The sequence below is a fragment of the Oncorhynchus keta genome, chromosome 28 (genome assembly GCF_023373465.1).
Source record: "Oncorhynchus keta strain PuntledgeMale-10-30-2019 chromosome 28, Oket_V2, whole genome shotgun sequence".
In the NCBI taxonomy this organism is placed as follows: Eukaryota; Metazoa; Chordata; class Actinopteri; order Salmoniformes; family Salmonidae; genus Oncorhynchus; species Oncorhynchus keta.
Genome location: NC_068448.1, coordinates 58,686,780 through 58,713,966, shown reverse-complemented (window position 1 = coordinate 58,713,966; position 27,187 = coordinate 58,686,780). Strand labels below are relative to the sequence as shown.

General features: G+C 41.4%; 1 protein-coding gene across 1 annotated transcript; it reads right to left on the bottom strand.

Moving 5' to 3' along the window:
- Positions 1-18,612: 18,612 nt before the first annotated feature.
- neurod6a (neuronal differentiation 6a) lies at positions 18,613-22,136 on the bottom strand. Its single transcript, XM_035739749.2, has 2 exons — positions 21,855-22,136; positions 18,613-21,385 (listed from the first exon to the last, which is right to left on the bottom strand). The coding sequence occupies exon 2, from the start codon at positions 21,379-21,381 to the stop codon at positions 20,317-20,319; it is 1,065 nt and encodes a 354-aa protein (XP_035595642.1). The 5' UTR covers positions 21,382-21,385; positions 21,855-22,136; the 3' UTR covers positions 18,613-20,316.
- Positions 22,137-27,187: the final 5,051 nt, after the last annotated feature.

Here is a 27,187-nt window from a genome sequence, read left to right as displayed (position 1 = left end):
AGATGTTGTGTTTCATTTTGGTTCACCTCTGGCTCTGTCATACTGTGCATTGGCCTCCATTCTGGAGCTCTAGCCTTTAATCGGGTTACTTCTGGTCTCATCCACAGCCAGTCTCCTGACCGTCCTACAGGGTCAAAACATGCCCATAATCCTCTTAAACAGGTTAGAGGAGGCGTGTGTGGGGGGGCTGTGGTAGGGAATGAATCCTGCCTGCCAGCCAGACCATGAGAGGAAGAGATTCAGGCTGACTGTGATGCTGGCTAGACTTCACTCTAGTGCACCTATGAGATGTTGTTTTGTGCAAATTTGAAGCGGAGGCTTACTTTAAATACAGAAAATTCTAAAGGACATTTGTCCACTCCTTTGAAATTTACTACAAGAGAGTATTTATTTTTCCACAAACGCCATCTCCTCATTAACAGACAAGCATAGTGTAGGTTCCTCTCTATACTTTACAACAGGGGTTTTATGTCTACTTTCTGATAACAGAGACAGTGGCTCAATGACATATATACCGAGGAACATCCAGAAAGTATATACTTTAACTCTTTTTTTAGGGGTACTCTATCAGAAGACACTTCCCATCAGTAGCTATTTTGGAATTCCATTGTCTCTTAACCACCACCAGCTGTGGTGTCTGTCGACTTGTTGTGCCTGCCAGACAGTTAAGTCAGGGTGAGATTCACTCCTTTCAGACTGTCTGTGAGTCGTCTCTCTCGTCAGACTCGGGGCATCCTGCACAGTGCCTGTGAGAAGAGACTAGTCAGTGAGCTAATAATCGTCATCAGTTGAGTTGTGAGAACGCAGCAGCAGGAACAGACGGTGGAGGGAGTGTTGCCTCGGAGCCTCAGGCAACCCACCGTCCTCCCTGTGACACTCTATTAATTCACCCTAGAAGACGACAGAGAAATGGGCAAAGTTAATGATGGATGTCTTATAGTCCTCACCAGGCACTTGTTCTCTCCCTCTCTCTTCCATACGTACTATTAATGACAACAACATTTATGTCAGAATGCAAGATGCCTCAATTGAATGTTGCCTTTTTATTGTAAGCGATTGAATTAAACTTGCATTTAACAGCAATTATAATTGAGATTGTGTTGAGATATTTCAGACAAAAACGTGCTGAATGCTAATGCATATGCATATATGCATTTGGTAGAGGTGTCAACCACATGTAAAACAACACAATTATTGGGTACTAGATTTGGCAGTCAATAGCATCTAGTGTTTTGTCGGATATTTGCTAGAGGCAAATGCAGATTTTTTTTGTTTTTTTACTTGATTGATTTGAACACTCCCTCCTAATATCACATTCCTTGCCTCCTGAACATTTCACGCATTTCAGTCCATTTCATTGCAGATGCATAAGCCTACACATGATCAGGGTTATCAACAAAAAGTATAATTAATCAAAAGCATGTGCACTGAAAAAGATCAAACCTACGATGATTTGTTTGTGTATTACTACCTCAAAATGTTGTGCCAGACTAGAGAAAAAAAAAACATTTTCAACTCCTGCTGTTAGATGTCCTGTAAATCAGTTTCTCAGGCTAAGTCGTCATGCTCATCCCAACTATATGTATAGGCTGTGACCACCAGAGGGGGTAAGGGAAAGTTTATGTCACCTCTTACCTTAGCCTGGATTGGTCCTTTAGTAAGTTGGCATCAAAAGATGCCAGAGAGACAGAAGTGAGAAAACAAAAGAAAACAGCCCATACGTTTCTATTTCCTCTTTATTTCATTCCTCTCCTTTCATCCAATATTTCTTTATGTGTTTGGTTATTGCACATCTGTGCATTTATTTTGTAGCCCCTGGGGTTATTCTCTAAAATCTTAAGCCTATACCATCTGTCTGTTCAAGCAATTAGTCTGTGATGCTGTTTATCAGAAGCGTCATCAAATGTGTGTTGCAAATGAGTCCTGTAGCTATTCCACATTATCATCTTTGTAGTAATGCATTTTATTTCACAGACAGACAGTAAAACCACTTAAGCCTAGTGGGCCTTTGATAAAGTTCATATTACCTAAATCCTGCTCCCTTGAGGAGACTACCGGCTCTAGACATCAATATTGTACTTAATAATTTATGCAATCACCAGACTCAGGTGCATCTGTAATTGATACTCCTCACATCTGGATTGTGGCTGTGTAACCCTGTGATCATAACAGCTGTTCAGGTAACCAACAGAATGCTATCAGGCTGACAAACACTCAGTGTGGATGTGTCAGCTAGTGTTATGTGCTATGTTCTATTGTTTGGACATTATGATGTTTGTTCTATTGTTTGCATGGAGTTTTGCTAAACTATAACCTAAGCCATCCATCATTCAGTATTCAGTAAGACTATTCACTAGTTTGAAGGTAGTGAGATTGTTGACAACTTGGCTAAATCCAATGACGTCAGCTTATAGATGCAAATTCACTGTATGTGCAACATCAAATGGACACCAAAGCTATATTACGTAGCTATATGTACATGCTAAGAATGTAGCTCCTTACACACACTTAGACCTGTTACTGTGCATGTTCTGTGCCAGGCTGGCTGATTTAAAGTTTATCATTATTTATGGGTATAACGTGCAATGTTGAGAAAGAGAACTCTCAGCAGAACACATCTGGCGAAAATAAATCTCATGGTATTACTGGATACGTGCTGGTTCAGGTTCAGTACCAGTGGTTTGCATTTGGCTCTGAGTCAAACAACTCCTGTCTAGTTGAATTTATTTACTTGTCATGTCTCTTGCTCCCACCAGATGGCGATGTTTAATTGATAAGCATTAGCAGTCAGGGGAATCATTGGGAGGCCATCTCACACATTTTTATTTGTAGGAGACAACTTCCTCTAAAGCATTTTCACCTGTTAATGGATGATGTTGCCTTTTATCATATACGTTTATACCTTATATTTCCATATGTACCACAAATGAATGATTGAACAAATAAATTAATATTTTTTTTTACATCATTGATTAAACAGTATTCCCCAAGTGTGTGTGTGTGTGTGTGTTACAGCACAGAATGGATAATGTGTGTGCGCGCCCACTTGAGGAGCTGTGCCAAGACACATAAAGTGATAGTCAGTAGAGACACAGTGGTAGTGACACTACTGAGGGAGCCAATGCAGGCAAGCAGCCTCTGCAGCTAATAGCACTAAAGATCCCCAATTAAAAGTGGAGACAGGGGACTAGGTGTTTTCATTGGCCCGTGAACACTGCTGCGGTCGCTGCCAGAGAATGGTTGGGTTCGGTTATGTTGCAATATGTTCCTCTGAGCATTCCATTTAAGAGATGAGAAGTAAAGTAGGCCTGTGAAGAATATTTTGTGTGTATGTACATTAGGCAAACTGACCTATCACTCTCTCTCTCTCGACAGAAAATGTAGGCTGCCTGAATCTGAAATTAGGAAGAAGAAACACCGTTTGGCATTATTACCTTAGTCCACTTGTTGTGGCAGCTGTGAGGTGTGGTTTTCAGATGTCCCTCCAACGGTGGGAGTTACACAACGTTCAAACACGCGGTATTCTCTCTCAAACACCTGTCACTGCGGAAGCGGCGCTCAGCGGGGGTCGTTCTACTTCGTGAGCTTTCTTCCTTACACTTCTTGAGTAAGGTCTATATGCTGACAGGAAGCCCACAACAACAACAAAAACAACCGATCAAGTTTTGTTTGAGGATAGTCTTACACAAACTATGTTGAGTCATAATAAACTTCATGTAGGTAAGCCTTGACATCGACGGCTTCAGAATGAAGAACTTCAGCACCACATAACAGTGGACAGCTGCCACCTAAGGCGAAGTCATTCCCCACTGGGAGAATCCCTAAAAATGTACACAACAAAGCCTAACCAAAATAACAAAAAGCCTGGAAGAAGAAGGCTCCCCCACGAATAGCTGTATTGATATATTGTGAACACCAACTTGTAACTAATACATTAAAGCTCAACAAAATACCTCTCTATTTTGTTATTGAACTCCCAGCTACACTTAATGTCTTATACAGAAAAAGACTCATTAAATGTAGGGAACTAAAACATCTCTGATATGAAGGGGTTTGGGTGGTCAATGGGTTTGTACTTTAGTGGTAAACGTTTCACCCAATGTATTTAAGCTCTGTTCTGCTCTGCCATCTTTACTGTCGTCCAGTCAGCCCCTTCCCTTGGAGCAGTCCAAAAATATTTCAGTTGCTAAAAACAGATTCCATCCCTCCTTTATCGTTCTATCGCTCACCCTCTTTTTTTTGGTCTTACACTTCCCCCTCTGTCTTTTTTGGCCCTGTCAAACTTTTAAAAAGTGGACCAAAGTGATTTTAAATAGCATGGTGCATGACTAATGACAGAAACATGTTCGAATCATTGCAGGAGAAGTCCTTGGAAGACAAATGAATTTTCAGCAGAATAATTAACTTAATTAACAAATTTGCATGCATATTCATCAAGCTATTGAAGTCTCTCCAGCCTGGCTTGATGAACACTGCCGTAATAACCATCTAATTTACATTCTGCCATCCGACGCCATTTGTAGACGAAGATGAGACCAAAAAAAAGTGTCGTACTCACACATACTGCACACTTCTCTTAATGGATCATCCACAGCCTCAGACTGATGTATAGATGTTGTAGATATGTATGTCACACATGTTATAGATTCACTAGTGAAATCTATCTTGATGTATAGTGTAATGGGAGATTCATCCAGAGAATGTCTCTGCTACTATCTGGGCCCGCTGTGTGGTGCCTGGTCCTGGGGTGCGGGACAGGAGGCTGTAGCTCCCCTAGTCCCCCTGCCTCAGCTGCTCTCCTGGGTATAATGTTGGCAACGGTCCCTGACTCATGGTTCTCTAGGGCCTCCAGACTGCGGCGGGTAGAGGCTGGCATTCCCCCCCGCCGTCTCTGCAGGGCAATCTTAAAAGGTAGCAAGGTGTGACGGCACAGACTGGCAGCTTGGCACGTGTGGTGCCCGAGGATACCAGGCAGCATTCCTGCAATCAAGCAGCTCCATGGCTGCAACGCCCCCCACACGTGTGTGTGTGTGTGTGTGTGTGTGTGTGTGTGTGTGTGTGTGTGTGTGTGTGTGTGTGTGTGTGTGTGTGTGTGTGTGTGTGTGTGTGTGTGTGTGTGTGTGTGTGTGTGTGTGTGTGTGCGTGCGTGTGTGTGTGTGCGTGCGTGCGTGCGTGCGTGCGTGCGTGTGTGATGTATGTATGTATGTATGTATGTATGTATGTATGTATGTATGTGTGTGTGTGTGTGTGTGTGTGTGTGTGTGTGTGTGTGTGTGTGTGTGTGTGTGTGTGTGTGTGTGTGTGTGTGTGTGTGTGTGTGTGTGTGTGTGTGTGTGTGTGTGTTTGGGGAGGGGGTGTGTGTGTGTATTTATGACTATACAAATTTCTGTGACACCTTCAATGACGTCTACATATGTATTGACATACTGAAGGCCTTTTCTGTGTTTTTGTATTGCCTAATGGTCACACAATACTATGTAACTGTGTATGTGCATGTGAGTGCTTTTGTTTTTGAGCTTGATGTTTGTAATCAAGCACAATACCACACCATAACCATATCTATATGTCTGCTCCTCTCTGAGACCCTTCGGCAACCACACACACCCAGAACCCCTCTTTTTTACTATGATTTCAAAACAAAAAACTTGAAGTTTTTGAGGTTGGCACATTTCCAGGCGATGCGGGAGAGCAAAATGGCATCAGTAGAAAAACTCTCAAAAGCCTCTCAGAAGTTTAGGCCATCATTCCGTTTAGGCTATCCTCCAGAGCTGTGCCACACGGTGCCTGTTTGATGGTGGCACAGACAGGAAAGTTCTGAAGAAAGTCCCAAACCCACTGAGGGAATTTGATTACCTCTATTTATTATCCTCCTTCCTCTGAGTGAGTGATGAAGCCGCTAACCATCTGTCCTCTGTTTCATTTGCATCGTCAACACCTGCCTGCATGTTTATCGCTCACACTTTTTTTATTCATCCTTTTTTTTTTTGTAATTTATTTTCTCTTTAAAAAGACCACTTTAATGGAATCAACAACAACAAAAAATGGGTTGAGAGGAGAATGGATTTGTTGCCCGGGAGTGATGGGTGGTGTGTGTTTGTTTCATTTCCACAATAATACGACACTGTGTCTTTGGACATGAGGAAATAATTGGAGGAAATGACTTTAAGTTTGTGCCAAAATTAATTAACACAAAAAAACCTTTCTCTGACATTGGAGTTAAAGATAAACCTGATATAAACCACATATACACATAGTGAACAAGGAAATCACCCATGGTGCTTTAATTACATTCTGCCATTGTTACCATTGTTTTATAAGAATGATTAGCAATGGCCCAAACATGTAACTCTGTCTGTCGTACACAGTACATTTCATAATTATAACAGAATTCCTTGACGTTACATTTTCTTTTAGAATTGTAAATGTTTCTACAGAAGTCCTTCCTTTGTTTCCTACGTGAAGGAACCTCAATCCTCTGTCGATTGGTGAACAGTTCACATTCTGTAGACTATGGACTTTAAGATCATTTTTGGTGAACATGTTTAGCCTATTGCAGTCTTTGTGCTCCTGTCTTTCCCAGATGGGTGGTGTCTGGGCCTGCAGAGGCTGTCGGAGGCTCTGCCTCTGTGTGTGTGTGTGTGTGTCTGCCTCTAGTGCCTCTGTCTGTGCCTCCACTGGTGATACATTGACTAGCATGACATTTTGTTGGACCACGACCAAACGACAACCCTATTATTCTTCCTCCCCCCCCACCCTCCACTCCTCCACCCATCATGTACAGACTGCGGACCCCTCCACCCTCCCCCTCTTTGTTTCCTCAGGCCTTCCCTACACACACACACACACACACACACACACACATGCACGCACGCACGCACGCATGCATGCACACACATGCGCAAACACACACCTCCTCCCCCTCCCTTATGCCTCCATGGTGGGGCAGACAAGGCAGCAGCAGTGAGGCATGTACACCAGTGGAATCCTGGGATAGTAGTGGGTCCCCCAGGAGGGCATGGTATAGTGAAGGAGGGAGATGGCACCACGCCAGAAGGAGAGTACCATGGTCCATCGCAGGCTAGCATCCCCTATAGATGACTATATATAGTCAGGGTAGTTGTGGTTGTGCACTGTATGTTGCATTGGAGGAGGAATATGTTTAGACCCAATGTGGTGTTTTTTTTTTTTTCACAGGTTGGCTCTTGCAATTAGATGCTTATGAAAAACAAGATATAAAAATTCAGCGCTATATCTTACAAGGTACCACCACCCCCTTCACAACCACCCACACATGTGCACATGCAGAAATGTGCAACATATGTGCAGGCAACAACTCCTGCAAATCAGCCAACACTGTGTGAGAAGAGAGAGAATAGGGAGAACACAACCTGGTGACTATTTGTTCCTTGACAATAAGCAAAGCTCAAATCAAGTAGTTAGTTTACAACTGAGATGGATAATACTACTTACTATCAGTCTAATTTGAACAACAACACATATAGTATTGTTCAGTTGATCTGTAGCAGGTCTCTAGAAATGCCAAAAGCTACTGTTCTATATCTAGGAACAACCAAAAGGTTCTGTATAGCCTTCAAATTTGTTCTATTTTGGGTATCATACATATTCAACCCCTTTGGATTTCAATAAATTGTATTATGTTACAAAGTGGGATACAAACATCTGCAAATAATACTCTGTACTTCTTAAAAAATAAAGAAAAAGTCTAAGCTAATATACTTTGAATAGATAAGTATCCACATGCTAGAAAAAACGTTGGCAACAATTACAGCTGTGAGTCTTTTTGAGATAGTCCAAGGGCGAAAATGTGGTGTAGACATTTGGGAGGGGGGACAAAGAGTAGACGTGGGGCCCGGGGGTCCTCCCCCAGACATTTTTTCCTGCAATTCTACACAGTTTGACATGACTCATTATGCCTCTCTTGAGGGATATTTGGTGGGGTATATGGAGGTATATGGAGGAAAACACAGTATAAGTGTAATGATAAGTAGAAGGCCCCCCAACCCCCCAAAATCTGTTTTTAGGTAAAAGGAAAGGAAATGAAAGGGGGATACCTAGTCAGTTGAATGCCTTCAAATGAAATGTGTCTTCCAACATACAGTACCAGTAAAAAGTTTGGCCATACCTACATTCAAGGGTTTTTCTTTAATTTGACAATTTTCTACATTGTACAATAATAGTGAAGACATCAAAACTATTCAATTAAACATATGGAATCATGTAGTAACCAAAACAAGTGTTAAACAAATCAAAATATGTTTTATATTCTTCAAAGTAGCCACCCTTTGCCTTGAGGACAGCTTTTCACACTCTTGGCATTCTCTCAACCAGCTTCACCTGGAATGCTTTTCCAACAGTCTTGAAGGAGTTCCCACATATGATGAGCACTTGTTGGATGCTTTTCCTTCACTCTGCGGTCCAACTCATCCCAAACCATCTCAATTGGGTTGAGCTCGGGTGATAGTGGAGGCCAGGTCATCTGATGCAGCACTCCATTCCTCTCATTCTTGGTTAAATAGCCCTTACACAGCATTGAGGTGTGTTGTGTCATTGTCCTATTGAAAAACGAATGATAGTCCCACTAAGTGCAAACCAGATGGGATGGTATATCACTGCAGAATGCTGTAGTAGCCATGCTGGTTAAATGTGCCTTAAATTCTAAATAAATCACAGATAGTGTCACTAGCAAAGCATCCCCACACCATCACACCTCCTCCTCTATGCTTCACGGTGGGAACCACACATGCAGAGATCATCCGTTCACCTACTCTGTGTCTCACAAAGACACAGCGGTTGAAACCATAAATGTCAAATTTGGACTCATCAGACCAAAGGACAGATTTCTACCTGTCAAATGTCCATTGCTCATGTTTCTTGGCTCAAGCAAGTCTCTTATTATTATTGGTGTCCTTTAGTAGTGGTTTCTTTGCAGTAATTTGACCATGAAGGCCTGATTCATGCATTCTCCTCTGAACAGTTGATGTTGAACTCTGTGGCGCATTTATTTGGGCTGCAATTTCTGAAGCTGGTAACTCTAATGAACTTATCCTCTGCAGCAGAGGTAACTCTGGGTCTTGAAGAAACTTTCAAAGTTCTTGACATTTTCCGGATTGAATGACCTTCATGTCTTACATTTACATTTACATTTAAGTCATTTAGCAGACGCTCTTATCCAGAGCGACTTACAAATTAAAGTAATGATGGTATTTTCTCTTTTCTCTTTGCTTATTTGAGTTGTTCTTACCATAATATGGATTTGGTCTTTTACCAAATAGGGCTTTCTTCTGTGTACCACCCCTAACTTGTCACAGCACAACTGATTGACTCAAATGTATTAAGAAGAAAATAAATGACATAAATTCACTTTTAACAAGGCACACCTGTTAATTGAAATGCAATCCTGGTGACTACCTCATGAAGCTGGTTGAGAGAATGCCAAGAGTAGGCAAAGCTGTCATCAAGGAATCTCAAATGTAAAATATATTTAGATTTCTTTAAAAATGTTTGGTTACTACGTGATTCCATATGTGTTATTTCATAGTTTTGACTATTATTCTACAATGTACAATAGTAAAAATAAAGAAAAACCCTTGATTGAGTAGGTGTGTCCAAAATGTTTGACTGGTACTGTATTTGTTTTAGGAAAACAACTAACTTCCTGCATTTCAACACATTTTGCCATGTGGCTGAGAGAAACATTTGCAGTTTTAAAATGCTATTCTGCAGATTTTGTAGTTTTAAAGCTAATTTCATGCAATTTTACACATTTTGCCATGTGGCAGAGAGAAAAACATTTTTTTATATAGCTCAGGTTCATGCTATTTCATATTTTGCCATGAGGATGAGAGAAAATTGAGCAGTTTCAAAGATAATTTCCTACTGCTCTACACATTCCTCCTCACCAGCGTCATGATCAAAGTCTCATATGCAGTATATCGTTTGGTCATTGTACTGCCACAGAATGAATTGTGAGCAAGGCCTCAAAAAAGCTTTATATACCAGAGCCGCGAGAAAAGTTCTATATATTATTGAAACAATGTTGCAATTGTTTGTGAAAATGTCAACAGGTGTGGTTCCAGTGGGGGAAAGTTCCCGTGGGGTTTGCCATGGAAGCCAAGAAGAGGAGTGAGGTGTGTGTGTGTGTGTGTGTGTGTGTGTGTGTGTGTGTGTGTGTGTGTGTGTGTGTGTGTGTGTGTGTGTGTGTGTGTGTGTGTGTGTGTGTGTGTGTGTGTGTGTGTGTGTGTGTGTGTGTGTGTGTGTGTGTGTGTGTGTGTGTGTGTGTGTGTGTGTGTGTGTGTGTGTGTGTGTGTGTGTGTGTGTGTGTGTGTGTGTGTGTGTGTTCTAATGACTGGCCATTTTTAAACGTCAACACCACAGGTGTACAAAGGTTAAATAAAACACCCACATTTTTATGAAAATGTATTTTATGTGTTCAGATGCCCTGTGTGGACAAAGTCATGAAACCTTATGACAATCAGATTAAATGAACTACATTTTTCAGAAAGAAAACTTGTAAATCGGTCCAATTCAATCAGAACACAGCAGGAGGGTTAGGGTAACTGTCTTGTGAAAATATCACTTTTAAAAGTTCATATTCTGTAAACTCACACCCAAATAATGCTGTTGACTCATCCTATACTCATATTTGTGGCAAAGCATAAACTGGAGGAAAAAAAACTACAAAAACCTCAAACTTGTATCTCTAACAGGCCATTTCAAAAATGCTTGCTATTTCCTCATAGATGATGATGTCATCCTCCAGAGGAGGAGGATGTGCTGGCCAATCATTGGTCTCCTTACATTAATATTTTTAATGACTGGTATACGGTCATTCTGTTGTTGGGGTACGCCAGTACCATTCCAACACAGAAAAGCAGCATTTTAACATACTTAATTGGCATTTTTTGGAAGGAAAAATATTTCACTCATATTGTAATCAATTATAGGTCATATTTCATAGAAATCTGGAAACACTGGACAGTTACTTTAAAGGTCGACTTTGGGCAAAAATGAAAAAATAACATATTTAAACTGTATAACTGATCAATACACCATCATATCAGGTCATGTATTGCTTAAAAACAAAAACTAAATGGATGAATAAGATATTTGGCTACAGAAGTGCCATTTCTTACCAATCTCTAAAGCTTCTGTCTACCAAAAAATCCTGTCAATTTGGCGTCAACACATACTAGAGCAGTTTGCTGGCTAGCTACAAGTGGCTAGATTAGCTAATGGACTAGCTATGTCGATTGTGGTGCTCATAACCAGAATGACACTTTGATGAACCCCAAAGGGACACCCCATTTCTGTTTGAAAATTAAGAAAGAGGTGTTGGACCGGTTATCATGCACAAAGTCGACCGTTAATGCACATTTTCTGCAACTCTACATATTTGGCCATTGCTTATGACGTTTTCATATGCTATCTGGGGGCCCCCAACCCACCAAAACAAATGAAAAATACATATATATATACAATGGGGAGAACAAGTATTTGATACACTGGCGATTTTGCAGGTTTTCCTACTTATAAAGCATGTAGAGGTCTGTCATTTCTATCATAGGTACACTTCAACTGTGAGAGACGGAATCTAAAACAAAAATCCAGAAAATCACATTGCATGATTTTTAAGTAATTAATTTGCATTTTATTGCATGACATAAGTATTTGATACATCAGAAAAGCAGAACTTATTATTTGGTACAGAAACCTTTGTTTGCAATTACAGAGATCATACGTTTCCTGTAGTTCTTGACCAGGTTTGCACACACTGCAGCAGGGATTTTGGCCCACTCCTCCATACAGACCTTCTCCAGATCCTTCAGGTTTCGGGGCTGTCGCTGAGCAATATGGACTTTCAGCTCCCTCCAAAGATTTTCTATTGGGTTCAGGTCTGGAGACTGGCTAGGCCACTCCAGGACCTTGAGATGCTTCTTACAGAGCCACTCCTTAGTTGCCCTGGCTGTGTGTTTCGGGTCGTTGTCATGCTGGAAGACCCAGCCATGACCCATCTTCAATGCTCTTACTGAGGGAAGGAGGTTGTTGGCCAAGATCTCGCGATACATGGCCCCATCCATCCTTCCCTCAATATGGTGCAGTCGTCCTATCCCCTTCGCAGAAAAGCATCCCCAAAGAATGATGTTTCCACCTCCATGCTTCACGGGTGGGATGTTGTCCTTGGGGTTGTACTCATCCTTCTTCTTCCTCCAAACACGGCGAGTGGAGTTTAGACCAAAAAGCTCTATTTTTGTCTCATCAGACCACATGACCTTCTCCCATTCCTCCTCTGGATCATCCAGGTGGTCATTGGCAAACTTCAGACGGGCCTGGACATGCGCTGGCTTGAGCAGGGGGACCTTGCGTGCGCTGCAGGATTTTAATCCATGACGGCGTAGTGTGTTACTAATGGTTTTCTTTGCGACTGTGGTCCCAGCTCTCTTCGGGTCATTGACCAGGTCCTGCCGTGTAGTTCTGGCCTGATCCCTCACCTTCCTCATGATCATTGATGCCCCACGAGGTGAGATCTTGCATGGAGCCCCAGACTGAGGGTGATTGACCGTCATCTTGAACTTCTTCCATTTGCTAATAGTTGCGCCAACAGTTGTTGCCTTCTCACCAAGCTCCTTGCCTATTGTTCCCCCATTCCCTGTGGCAATTTCGGCAATGGGTTAGTCTCTACGGGCCCGATTCAGACTTAGGAAATGTACGCCTTTCCTACGCAAATGTCAGTAGATGGTATTCAGACTTACCGTATACAGGTGCTTAATGGGCTTTGTTGGCGTGGTTCCCTTGCATGTGCTGAATAAATGTAATTGAACCACTGAAAACCCTCCCACTTGCTGGCCAACATCATTTCTTGTGAAGTTTTTATTCAATAGGGTTTTCTGTAAATTGTTTAAAAGCCATCCCTTTAAATTTGGTGTACCTTTAATTTGAATTTTCTTGACGCGTAGGTTGTAGGTTATTGTCCTGCTGAAAGGTAAATTTATCCCGAGTGTCTGGTGGAAAGCAGACTGAATCAAGATTTCCTCTATGATTTTACCTGTGCTTATCTCTAACCCGTTTATTTTTACCCACCCCAAAAAACTCCCCAGTCTTTGCCAATTTCAAACATACCCATACCATGATGCAGCCACCACCACGCTTGAAAATAAGGAGGCATAAGGCTTTGCATTTAGGCCAACATGTTTGTTCCTTTGCCGTGTTTTTCTTGCAGTATTACTTTAGTGCCTTGTTACAAACAGGATACATGTTTTGAAATATTTTGATTATGTATATTTGTATCCTTCTTTTCACTCTGTCATTTAGGTCATTATTGTGGAGTAACTTCAATGTTGTTGATTCATCCTCAGTTTTCTAACATCACAGCCATTGATCTTTGTAGCTGTTTTAAAATGACCAATGGTCTCATGGTAACATCCCTGAGCAGTTTCCTTCCTGTCCTACAGCTCAGTTCAGAAGGACGACTGTATATTTGTTGTGTCTGGGTGGTTTAATACATCCTCCACAGCATTGTTATTAACTTGACCAAGCTTAAAGAGATAGGCAATGTCTGATTTGTTATTGTTACTCATCTACCAATCACTGCCCTTCTTTATGAGGTGTTGAAAAGCTCCCGGGTCTTTGTAGTTGAATCTGTTCTTGAAATGCAATGTTTGACTGAGGGACCTTAGAGATGTTTTATCTATGGGGGACAGAGGAAGGGGTAGTCATTAAAAAATCATGTCACTTATTATTTGGATTGTTAAGCCAACTTTTACTCCTGAACTAATTTAGGCTTGCCTAAACAAAGAGGGTGAAATACTTTTGCAACAACAATATTTTAGCTATTTAATTAGTATTGATTGGTAAACGTTTGTAAAAAAAAAAAAAAAAAAACATGTTTTTAAAACTTTGACATTATAGAGTATTTTGTGTAGATGAATGACAAAACAAAATCATAATTAAATGGTAGAACTCCAACTGCATATTTGGCCTTGTAGCTGAAATAGAACAGGGCTCTAGCATGGACAGTGATTTCTGATAACGGATGGATAAATCAAGGTTAAATGTGTTACACCAATGCAGATTTAGGCCAGCAACCTTTTGGACCATTTCAGTGAGCTAACCTAACCGCTGGACCATGCAGTGAGCTAATCTAACCGCTGGACCATGCAGTGAGCTAATCTAACCGCTGGACCATGCAGTGAGCTAATCTAACCGCTGGACCATGCAGTGAGCTAACCTAACCGCTGGACCATGCAGTGAGCTAATCTAACCGCTGGACCATGCAGTGAGCTAATCTAACCGCTGGACCATGCAGTGAGCTAACCTAACCGCTGGACCATGCAGTGAGCTAATCTAACCGCTGGACCATGCAGTGAGCTAACCTTACCGCTGGACCATGCAGTGAGCTAACCTAACCGCTGGACCATGCAGTGAGCTAACCTAACCGCTGGACCATGCAGTGAGCTAACCTAACCGCTGGACCATGCAGTGAGCTAATCTAACCGCTGGACCATGCAGTGAGCTAACCTAACCGCTGGACCATGCAGTGAGCTAATCTAACCGCTGGACCATGCAGTGAGCTAACCTAACCGCTGGACCATGCAGTGAGCTAACCTAACCACTGGACCATGCAGTGACCATACTGTTCAGAAGTAGATGCATCTAGCAGCAGTCTACTCCTATATTGCACTAGATGTGTCTTTGTGTGCTAAATTAGCGCAGAATGAAACTGATGACATTCTTCAGGGACTTTAGTTCATTAGCATTTTTGTGCTTAGCATTAGCAGATAATATAAATGGCTTTAAGTGTCTGACAACCCCTTTCCAAATGACTCTTAATGTGGCCCTGATTAGCCTGTGTCTAGTGCAGACAAACTTCATGCAATTTGTCCAGATAGGAAGAGTTCTTACATATTTAATCTCTGGTTCTCTAGTTCTACTAATGGTCCTGTAGATGGATGAGGTCAATGGTTGGGCTATATTCTCTCATTCCACTAGACTCAACTGTAACTCGTTTCAACTGTAACTTTTTGGCAGTTGAAAGGGATGTTGCACACAAAAGTGACACCCCCAGATACAGAAGTTCAGATAATATACTGAAGAAGTCTAAAGTTAGAATATTTGTTTTATACCAAAGGTGTTGTCGCTTTCTGTTTTCATACACCATGCCGAACATCCCAACATGTCATATAGATCATTCCATAACATTTCAGCCAATACAACAATTGTAGGTCTACCATACCGCATTATCGTATCATTCTGTTCCATTTTATGTGCAGACATTACTAGTTAGGCCTACCTCTCAGTAGTATTAGAACCTAAGAACCCCTGATTTAATTTCCCTGATGCCAAGACAAAATGTGAGAATGTGCCAAGTATAGAAATAGGGGGGGTTCTTTTACGGACCAGGACCAGGAAGGGTGCCAAACCGACACCAATCTAATATTTAAACGAGTTATTGGCTGCCGATGTGGTGCAACTTCTGTTAGGAGGATCACCTGCACCCACCACCTCTCCAAGGGCACACACACACACACACACTCACAAACACACACATACACACACCACCTCTCGGAGGACCTGCTTTTCTGAAGGGCTTAGCTCCTTAAACCTTCTAATTAAAACAAGAAATCTCTTAGCCAAGACCCCCACTGCAACCCACCCAAAAAGATTATTAGGAATTTAATGGGGGACATTTTGCCTCGCACACCATCTGAGACCCTGGACTTGTGGCAAAATTGTGGGAACGGTGACAAAAAGAGAGAGAGAGAGAGAGAGAGAGAGAGAGAGAGAGAGAGAGAGAGAGAGAGAGAGAGAGAGAGAGAGAGAGAGAGAGAGAGATGGGGATAGAGTGAAAGAGAGTGTGTGTGAGGGGTGAGAGAAAGAGAGGGGGACATCTCTGAGCCAAGTAGAAGTAGAGGTGGAGAGTGGGCCACCGTCATGGAGCCCCACACAGATAAATCAACATCACAGGAGCACAACATGTTTCACTTGTAATTACAGGGACGGTATTATTAACAGGCTATTCATTCAGGAGGATGTTTCTCTATAGAGGTACTCAGGTGTCTGTTAACCCCCAACACACACACACACACACACACACACACACACACAGAGAGCTGTCCGTACTAAGGGCATCGATGAAAGGCTGGTATCGGTTAGCTGGCTTTAGGTCAATAAACCACTCTTCTACAGATCCTAGGTCAGCCATAAAATGTGATAAGTGAAAACTGTCCCAGTTTCCATTGGCAAAGAATGAAAGTGAAGTGGATGCGGATATGGTAGGCTTTTCTCAGCCACATTCTACAGTTCATTCTTATAACACCTTTTATATAGCATAACACACATCAATCTTGAAGTTGTTAATACAGTAACTAAGTGACAAAAAGGCTTGGATAGATGTAGTACACATTGAGGTTTTTCTGCTCCTTTGTGGGCCTCTGTCAGGAGACAGTTTTGTCTCCTGAAATAGGAACATATGCTGTCTGCTAGGCTCTTTCTCTCTTCATCATGTGAAATATCACCACTCTGGGTTATATGACACTTACATATGCAGCCCAAGAATTACAAGCTCATCAAAAGCACTTGTTAATTCACAGGTATCATTTTTGCACCAGTCTGTCAAAAGCCAGAGGTGTTCCTATTTCATTAGTACTAGATATTAGCAGGTAATGGCTGGTACTCTGTATTTCATTAGTGCTAGATATTAGCAGGTAATGGCTGGTACTCTGTATTTCATTAGTACTAGATATTAGTAGATAATGGCTGGTACTCTGTATTTCATTAGTACTAGATATTAGCAGGTAATGGCTAGTACTCTGTACTTCATTAGTGCTAGATATGAGCAGGTAATGGCTGGTACTCTGTATTTCATTTGTACTAGATATTAGCAGGTAATGGCTAGTACTCTGTATTTCATTTGTACTAGATATTAGCAGGTAATGGCTGGTACTCTGTATTTCATTAGTGCTAGATATTAGCAGGTAATGGCTGGTACTCTGTATTTCATTTGTACTAGATATTAGCAGGTAATGGCTAGTACTCTGTATTTCATTTGTACTAGATATTAGCAGGTAATGGCTGGTACTCTGTATTTCATTAGTGCTAGATATTAGCAGGTAATGGCTGGTACTCTGTATTTCATTTGTACTAGATATTAGCAGGTAATGGCTGGTACTCTGTATTTAATTTGTACTAGATATTAGCAGGTAATGGCTAGTACTCTGTATTTCATTTGTACTAGATATTAGCAGGTAATGGCTGGTACTCTGTATTTCATTAGTACTAGATATTAGCAGGTAATGGCTAGTACTCTGTATTTCATTAGTGCTAGATATTAGCAGGTAATGGCTGGTACTCTGTATTTCATTTGTACTAGATATTAGTAGGTAATGGCTAGTACTCTGTATTTCATTAGTACTAGATATTAGAAGGTAATGGCTGGTACTCTGTATTTCATTAGTACTAGATAATAGCAGGTAATGCCTCATATTCTGTATTTCATTTTACAGCCTTTGTAGCTAGTCTATATTAGTTCTTAATTGTTCTTCTTTGGAAAATGTTTGTTAATAAACTTAATTATCTTCAAATATGCATTGGTTTTCAATTGAAAGTTACAATATTTGACCCAGCGATAGGCCTACTACACATCTTGCCCCAGAGCAGAACTATCAGGGAATGCGCCATTCACAAGTAGGCTAAACTAAAATGTAGCGATCACGTTGTGACTGATTGGACATTGTTTTACTGTAGTTTCATAGATCTTTAAGGCAAGTGAATTCAATTAGCCTATCCATGATATCTGAGTGGATACGGAACATGTATTTTCAACAGAGCTCTTTGAAGGTAACCTGTCAAATCATGTTTTGTATTTGCATGGTCTCGTGTATTTGCATGGTCTCGTGTATTTGCATGGTCTCGTGCATCCGCGGACTAATTTCTCAGGATGACAATGCACATTCGCCCGGGGATTAGCGCGACCTATAGCCTACGACGCTTCCCAGCAAGCTTCTGATCTGCAGTCTGTCGCTATCTGGCTGAAGTCCACGCAGTTATAGCGCCCAACTTGGCGACATTTATGGCACAGGCTTACAATGGACGCATGCCCACCTCTCCCTCTCTCTCTCTCCTCTCTCTCTCTCTCTCTCTCTCTCTCTCTCTCTCTCTCTCTCTAACACATACATTTAGATGTTGTCTTTCTCTAACTGAGTTATTAATTAAGTAGAGATACATTTTCTGGCCCCAAGAAATACAAACTATTTTCGGGTGAATAAAATGTATCAATTTCTGTGTGATTTTTGGACATAGGCTATTTGAGGTTGCCATCCTATAATCGAAAGATCAAATGGGTAGTGTGGACAGTATAATGAATTAATTCAATTACATTTGCAACTAAATATTGCTTCATAATATCATGATTACATTGATTGTGTGACTAACAATAAATTCAGGTAGGTTCGTTTCATAAGCTCTGAAATAGAATATTATAGAATATTATTACAAAAGCCATCAGTCATTCGTCTTCAATAATGTCTTTGAACGTCACATTATCACTGAAAAACCTTATGCATTGATTTCTATATTCGGCAAACACGGAAAACAATGGAGGCTCTTTAATTCCATTTTATTCAACGTTATGTTGTTTATAAAACAATCCCATTACCAGATACAAATTTGAAAGAAGGTGAAAAAAACAGAAGCGCACTATACCCCCACGAACACTTCATTGAATAATACAATAATTACATAATTGGTGTGTGCCAAATATACATTTCAAATTAAGGCAGCCTGTTCATATAAACGAAATTATTACGTGAGAATTTTCCATAAAGAGATGTTAATAACTTGCCTAACATTATTGTTATAAAAGTATTCAATTTCTAAAGAGCTAAAATAAGCTTTATGCCAATAGGCCAATATTTTTAAGATGAGAATTTAGGAAATAAAGTAGACTAAAATTCTCTCCATAGTTGCATATGAATAGACAAAATATTAACATGTAAACAATAGTCCTCCGTAACAAATCGAATGTGCCCACTATATACAAAAATGTGCATTGATTTGTTGCAAGAAATAAGAAAGATAGCGTGTTCAGTTCCAATATCAGAAATGTGTGTAGGCCTACATTGATTAATTTGTCACAAGGCATAGGCTATAACTTGAACAACGAGATAGGCTATAACCTGAATAACGAGATTCATTCCAATGTCATTTTCAGATGAATTTTAAACATGTTATATATATACAAAGGGTTATGTTCCCCCTTTCAAACATCTATTCAGTGACACGTGTATTTCATATTTTATAAATAGGATAACTGTACATTCTTCGATTCATATTTCACTTGATAATTAACACAACGTTTGACACTGTAGAAAACACACAATATGTGAACATTTATTTACATATGTCTACCATCCATAGACAAATGATATCTAGATAAATAAATCCAGATTAAATAACTTACAAATAAATACAAGCCTGGCTTGGAACAATTTATGCAACACTTGAGGCAATGAAAACGTATAGGAATTGTCTGAAGCGTCTTCTAATAGCTCATTTGTTCCAGTTGACTGGTGCCCTACTGACCTGCACGTTTAGTGGGTCATAATAGAGTTGTCTCAGACTGCATGGAGTTCTTTATTGCATACTGTAGTTCCCTTCGCCTTTTATTGCTGTCTTATTTAAGACGTTGCATCACTAGGCCGAACTCCACCATGTCACATTACCCTTTGGATTAATACAATTAGGAATAGAGCATATTCAGCATAAGTATAGTTTGGTATACTACTTTAATGTGTAAGGGCATCAACAAATTATTTCCAAAAAAAATGTTCTTGCATAACAATTTGTGAATAAACATAGCCTATCCATGTGTGTCACTTATCCTACTTCTTGACTCCTACAGAAGATGTAGTGGGCCTATTAACTGAACGCTATTTGACAATCTCCCAGACCTCTGTTTGTTTCCGTTGCCTGCATGGTGTGTTTTCCCTAAAATGATCCCACTACAAAACGTATTTACCCTCAGGACAATTAACATTCAATTACAATGAATAAGTGACTATACATCAGATGGCCCACACCACAACCAACCCTCTGGGCACAGACGTCAATTCAACTTCTAATCCACGTTGGTTCAACGTAATTTCGTTGAAATGACATGGAAACAACGTTGATTCAACCAGTGTTTGCCCAGTGGGAAGTGCCCAAAATGGGCCAAGTTGTCAATAATACATGTGTGGGTTCTGTATTTGAGCCTAATTAGGCTACTCCACTATAAGCTGGTCACATTTGACTTTTCTCTTATCAATTATGAAAGGGCGTGTTTAGTTCCTCCTGCATTGGGTAGAACTGGCTGCGGAGGTGGATGTCATAGGGGACATGGATATCCCGGATGTCAGAGGACCCCCGTGACATTGAGTTCTGACCGAGGGAGTTGCGACCCGCCACCGCCGCGCAGTACCGCATACCGTAATGACAGCTCTTTCCATAGTCCGCTGGCTCCTCGTGCTTTAGGGAGAATATCCCGTTAAAGTTGATTGGAGGGCTCAGAGCACCACTGTCGAAATGAGGGCTCGAACATTCTGGGGACGTGCTCTCGTAGAAGGACTCGTAGGCACTGCAGTAGGAGCTAAATGGTCTGAAAGGTTTGGCGCTGTCCATGGTGCTGCTGCCGTGGCCTGAAGACGCTACAGGCTCGGTGGAACTGTGATAAGGCGCAGGGTACATAGCGTCGAATGGGGACCTACCAGTGAAAGATGTCTCTCCGTTGTGGTCCGTGATGACATTTCTGGCATTGAGCTGGAGACAGCCCGCCACTAAGTTGGTGGTTGGCTGAGACAGTCCCTTGCAGAGCGCCTGGACAAATGCCAATAGGTCGGGTCTCTTGCCGGTGCTGAGGATCTCCGACAGCGCCCAGATGTAGTTCTTTGCCAGTCGGAGAGTCTCAATCTTGGACAGCTTCTGCGTCTTGGAGTAGCAGGGCACGACTTTGCGCAGGCAGTCCAGCGCGTCGTTCAGCCCGTGCATCCTGCTCCGCTCGCGCGCGTTGGCCTCCTGGCGCCGAATTTTCACCCTGTCCACGCGCCCCTTGGTCATCTTCTTTTTACGTGGGCCTCTCCTCCTTCCTGGTAAACCGTCCACGTCCTCGTCTTCTTGGCCTAGCTCCTCTCTCTCGTCCTCATCCCTCTCCGACTCTAACTCATCCTCCGTGGTTTTGATGTGGGTCTGGGAGATGGTATCGGCTGCTTTTAGGAAAGGTTCTTGTTTACTGACCTTGATCTCGCGCACGCAGTCTAGAGGGAAGTTGGCCCCAAACTGGGTCCCGGTCCCTGGCCTCATTGCTGGCTCATCAAACGGTAAGGTCAACATCGTTCTTCAGCGTGACAGAGGGAAGATACGGCTGATTAGTCCGATGTTATCCGTGATTTTATCATTAGACATTTATTAACATTCTTAGCATTATATTTTACCCATGGCCTTATCTGGACAAATTGACATCCAACCGAATTGAATATTATAGGCTAAAATCATTCAATTTTCTTGAAATATATCTATAAAGGTCTATGTCATATAGATGGTATGCATCTGTATGACTTTAGTATACATCTTTACATGATTAGCCTATTACTGATAATAATCCAATGATAAGGACAGTAGCCTAGACACCATACCATTAATTCATTCATTCATTCATTCATACAACTGAGCATCCTTTTAAACCCCAATTATAAACTATCCTTTTGTTAGATACTTTGATTTCAATTCAATTTCCATCCCACAACATGACACCACTGCATTATTTTTTTTCCCCACACTCAGTCTACATGCATGTTTTCGCTCACCTGGATCCTGTGTCAAACAGTGCACATCTTCTCAATAGCCTTCCAGGTAGCTTTACGCGCCAGCACCTTTTTGTTATCGCGATGGGAGATAGCACCAGAGTGGTCCTACTCTCCTTCTTCTCCTTGTCTTTTTTTCTCTCTCTCTGTCTGTCTCTCTCTCTCTCTCTCTCTCTCTCTCTCTCTCTCTCTCTCTCTCTCTCTCTCTCTCTCTCTCTCTCTCTCTCTCTCTCTCTCTCTCTCTCTCTCTCTCTCTCTCTCTCTCTCTCTCTCTCTCTCTCTCTCTCTCCCTCTCTTTGAGAAATGACACCGATGCCAACCGCCAGAGCTGGTACCCATGCCATCTGCTGATGACGTCACCTGGCAGCGTTGGCCACGTGGTGTGGTCTCGAGGGACTGTTGAATTTCTCCCTGATCATCTGGCATGCTTCTTGCTTCTGGGAAACATCGCAAAGCTTCCCTATAGCTTCTTTAGGAACGGGAGGAAACCAGTAGGGACCTCACACAAAGAACAGATAATACAACAGATGCATGTAAATTCCAAAGAATAGATGTATTCAATGTGAATATCCATGTTCTGTCTCTGGGCATGGTAATGTGTAGATTACAAATGATAAAAGCAAGGCAATTACGGGGGAAATTAAGGATGTAGTTTTAAGCAATTGTATTGAATTCAATGTTGATGACATGCTATGTTGAAGGTACATAAAACATGACATGAAATGCATACAAGCCAGAAATACCCACTTCAGAAGTTGCTTAGGTTACACAAATGAGTGACAGCTAGAGTGACATGATTGATAGCTCCTGTCTTTTGGGTCATGTTGTCAAGGGCGTTTGCCAATTGGCTAGGTTTGCACCGATCAGGAGATTCCCAAGGCCTCTCCTAAATGTAGACTTTTTGGGAGAGGAGTGTCGTAAAAAATAATAACCTGCGATTAGCTAGCATTAATATGCACTAACACCGGTTATGGATGTGTTGAGTAATGCAGCTTCATAGCAATAGGCCCCCAGAGGCCAATCATACTAGTGTGCCTCATTCCATAGTTGCACACAACATCTTTCAATATGAACCGTTTATTGTTACCGTAGAGTAAACTCAATTGTTATACGATAACTGAGAATGGAGGGTTGATTGAGATCAAAGGTTTTTTGAGTTTGGTTTAGTTTATTAATTTCGACCGTTTAACAAAAACAAAAACAAGCACACATAACACTTGAAAAAGCCATACATGAGTAAAATCATTGAGGATAATCCACAGTAATGTCTTGAACTGATTTCCACTGTGGTCCTCGAGACAAGTGTTTACATTCACTAGTATTTACATTCTGGATTTAGGGGAAACATTAACATTTGAGTGGTGGCATCTCTGAATCTCTGGCTGGTGGTTGACGAGATGTTTCATGCTTGATTGGTATGTATCAGTCCATGCTTATGTATATGAGTTGACAATATGAATAGCATGTCTTTATTGAACCAGATGACCAAGCATTAACACTTTTGTTCCTTGTCTGGTGATTTGGGGTTAATCTGGGAGGTGGCTTCTATATCTGCTTGTATTCTTCTGTTAATTTGAAGGACATGACTCCCATGCATTCAACTACCAGTTAGGGGACTGGGCTGCCTCCATAGCTGCTTTAGTCCTATCAGATATGATGAACAAGCCACTCATTCGCTAATCTCTTGTGAAAGATGAAAACATTAAAATGATACGTCTGTTGGTGGTCTGTGGAAAATGAGGGTTTTGAGGACACATTTCACTGGTGCCAATCAACTCAGAGACACCAAAGAAGCCACATGCTTCTACCTAATAACATTTTTATACTCGTTAAAGAGCATCGTAGATTCACTAGTATTTACATTCGGGATTTAGGGGAAAAAAATAACATTTGAGTGGGTGGCATCTCTGGTTGGTGGTTGACTAGATGTTTCATGCTTGATTGGTATGTATCAGCCCATGCTCATGTTTATGAGTCTGCACGCACACACACACACACGCACACACACGCACACACACGCACACACACACACGCACACACACGCACACACACACACACACACACACACACACACACACACACACACACACACGCACACACACACACACACACACACACACACACACACACACACACACACACACACACACACACACACACACACACACACACACACACACACACACACACACACACCTCCATCTCAGCCTGCCCACCTCGCCCCCCCTCTATAGATGCCTCAGCTGGCGACAAGCTTTCCGGTCCAGTACACACACCAACATCTGATGAGTCAAACTTCCCATTTCAGACTAATCACTTGACTGCACTAATTGCAAATGCAAATATGCAAATTTATATTAATTAATTACTCTGTTAATTAGTTCTCTGGTCTTTTTGGGCCATAAATCATTGTGCAGGAGAAGGGAGAGAGACTAGACCCATCCCATTTCACATAAAACATTTAATACACACCCCAGCTCCGAAATAGTGCACGTGCTTACTTACATTTTTTTTTTAAATTAAAAATATAAAAAGACGCTTGCTCACTACTGTTGTAAAGAAGAATAATTAAATTAAGGGGTTGTGATTAAAAAACATTTTATAAAAAGGGAACATATCATCCTTTGTATTTATACCATGCTTGGTGTAGAATGTCATCCTGCGTTTTAATTATTACATATTTAAGACAGACAGGGTGCAAACAAAGAATGTCATTGCGATCTCTAATAGCATCAAAGGTATTCTTGGTGTCTCTCTTACTGACTGTCTGTTTTATGTCGATATCAATACTTTAAATATTTAAATGATCAATTGCAATAGAATTCAAAAAGCTTGGATACCAAATGTAAAAGGCCCAGCCCTGGAAAAGTGAAGACTTTTCACACTTTCATTTCAGAGCTGTAGTTTGCTTAAAGAGTTTGTTTCTATTTCCCCTGTGTGAAAATATTAATTTACTTCTGTCTCAGGTTGAAAACTTGTATAAAAAATAAACAGAAGTGTTGACATACAAAGGTACCCAGGTGTAAGACACATAGCCTGTTAATGGTATGGAAATATGGAGCTGTGAATAATTCATTAATGTTTTAGAAATCAGAATGCTAATTGGTTACCTTGGTGGGAAGCTCTGGTGCAATGGGAACTGTTTCAAAGAAATGTGTGTTTTACTCTATTTGACCAACATTTTTAACATTGTAACCTAATAGTTTGCTGATTATTTGTTGTTAATCTTAATAGTAAGGGGTGAAATTGGTGAAGTACTACGATCATAATCTAACATTCTACTTTAGGCTTTTATAGAATGAGCTAATTTCCTGTCTACTGAGGTATTTTCATAAATTCATATTCTATTTGACCCCATGTCATTTAGAGTGCAAACAACATTTGATGCATATTCTGACCACAATATAACATTTATTTTTCATCATAACCTTTCCGTGTTATGCCAGATATTAGGAGGGATTCAGAGATTTGACTTCCAATAATTTATGAAAATGAAGTATTGTTCAGTTCCAGCAGGGTTGATGTGTCAAATTATTTTACATTTTGTTGTTGAATTCAGCCAACGATGTCACCAAGGGATTGAGACCGGGGAGGAGCAGAGGGTGAGTGGATGCCAGCTATGTTGATTTGAGTGTTGTTAATATCTTTGCCGTGCCAGAATTGGAGATCAGGCCAGGGTTTTCTTTGCTCCAGCCCTTTGGCTGTTAGTTCACCTGAATTCCTGAAGGATGCATGTTGTGTGAACATCCCTGAGCCACCCTACATCTTACCTCTGGTGGTTATTGCTGTGGGGAGACTGGTTGGCAGAGACTGAGTCTGGGGACCCGGGGAGGTGGAGGGGGGTTTGGCAAGGGATCTGGCTACCTCCATTGCCTCCTACAGTCTCCATACCACTTAACTCCCCTGCCTCCCCCTGTCTCCTCTTGCCTCCCCTGCCTCCCATGTCCCTCTCTATTTCCTCCTGTCTCCCCCTGCCTCCAGTACCTTCCCTTTTTATAACTCTATAATGAAATTCTACACTTTTTGCCATGGGGCAGGGATGATTTTGTTTGCTGTTTTATAGCTAATTTCCTGAAATTCTACAAATGTTGCTATCTAGAGACTTCCAGACTTCCAGGGGGGCCCCAACCCTGGAGTTCGGGGGGCCCAGGACACATGCGCTGCGTGCCTGTTCGGTAATCCGGTCCTGCCTACATGCAGCCCCCTGCCACTCGCTGTCTCCCCCTGCCACCCTTCCCATCTCCATCTACCCCAGTTTACCTCCCCTTGTCACCCTACCCACCTACCCCTGTCTCCCCTGCCTCCTCCAGGTCTCTCTTGACTAACCTGGTAAAATGAAGTTTAAATAAATAATCTCCCCACCTGCCTGAGGCAGCTCTCTAGCCAATTGTTCCCTGCAGGCGATGCCCAGTCCAGATTAGGGAACCTTGCCTCCTCAGGCTCTGGCTCTGGCTCTGGAGCTTGGAAGGTTTTTTCTTAGTTAAGCTGCTTGACTATTCATGAAGACAGGACAGCTTCTGAATATGAGTCTATCACTGGCACAGGTATACCAGTGGACTTTCTCACAACAAATAAACAACAATAGATGGATAGACTTGGTTCTTGGTGCCAAGATTAGATAGACTAATACTTTATTGATCCCTAAAGGAAAATCCATATTCATAAGTGGAGGTATAGACAGGTTTATATTATTGACTAACACAGCATCCTCAGAGGTGAGTCACATCACCTGCCATTATTATTCATAATATGAGGTGGGTGGTTGGTTGGTGGAAAGGGCATCACAATGAAGGTTGTTATTTTGTGGCGTGAAACTTGGACTTCTGCCCAGTTTCTCAGATGATGAAAATCACCTTCATGTGTCCCCGCTGGCAGGTGTAAACAAATGAACAAATTGCAACCTTTGAAATATAAAGTGAATATAGTTTGAGCCTAGTGATTACCTCTCCAACGGAGGTGTTGGCTTCCTCTGTGTAAGACATGTGCCAGGATTCAGGAATGACACTTCTTATTTCACAAATCTGTCACTCACCGTGCAACACCTTTGACATTTGAAATGTAATTTCTATTCATTTAATGAGTGTTAAGTACATGTTCTGTCACTGACAATTAGATACAAGTTTGATTGGAGGAGAAGAAGCATTTCAATTGTACTCAAAGTAAGCATAGATATTACCAGATATGTACTATTTCAGCACATTTAGTTTAATAAATCAAATAGAGCACTGACAGTGCTAGGTTGCTTGTACAGTTTCGGGTGGTATCAGGCCAAGTCCAATATTTACTGGATACTATAGTTAAAATACAGTAATATGACCTACATGTTGTTGTGGCAT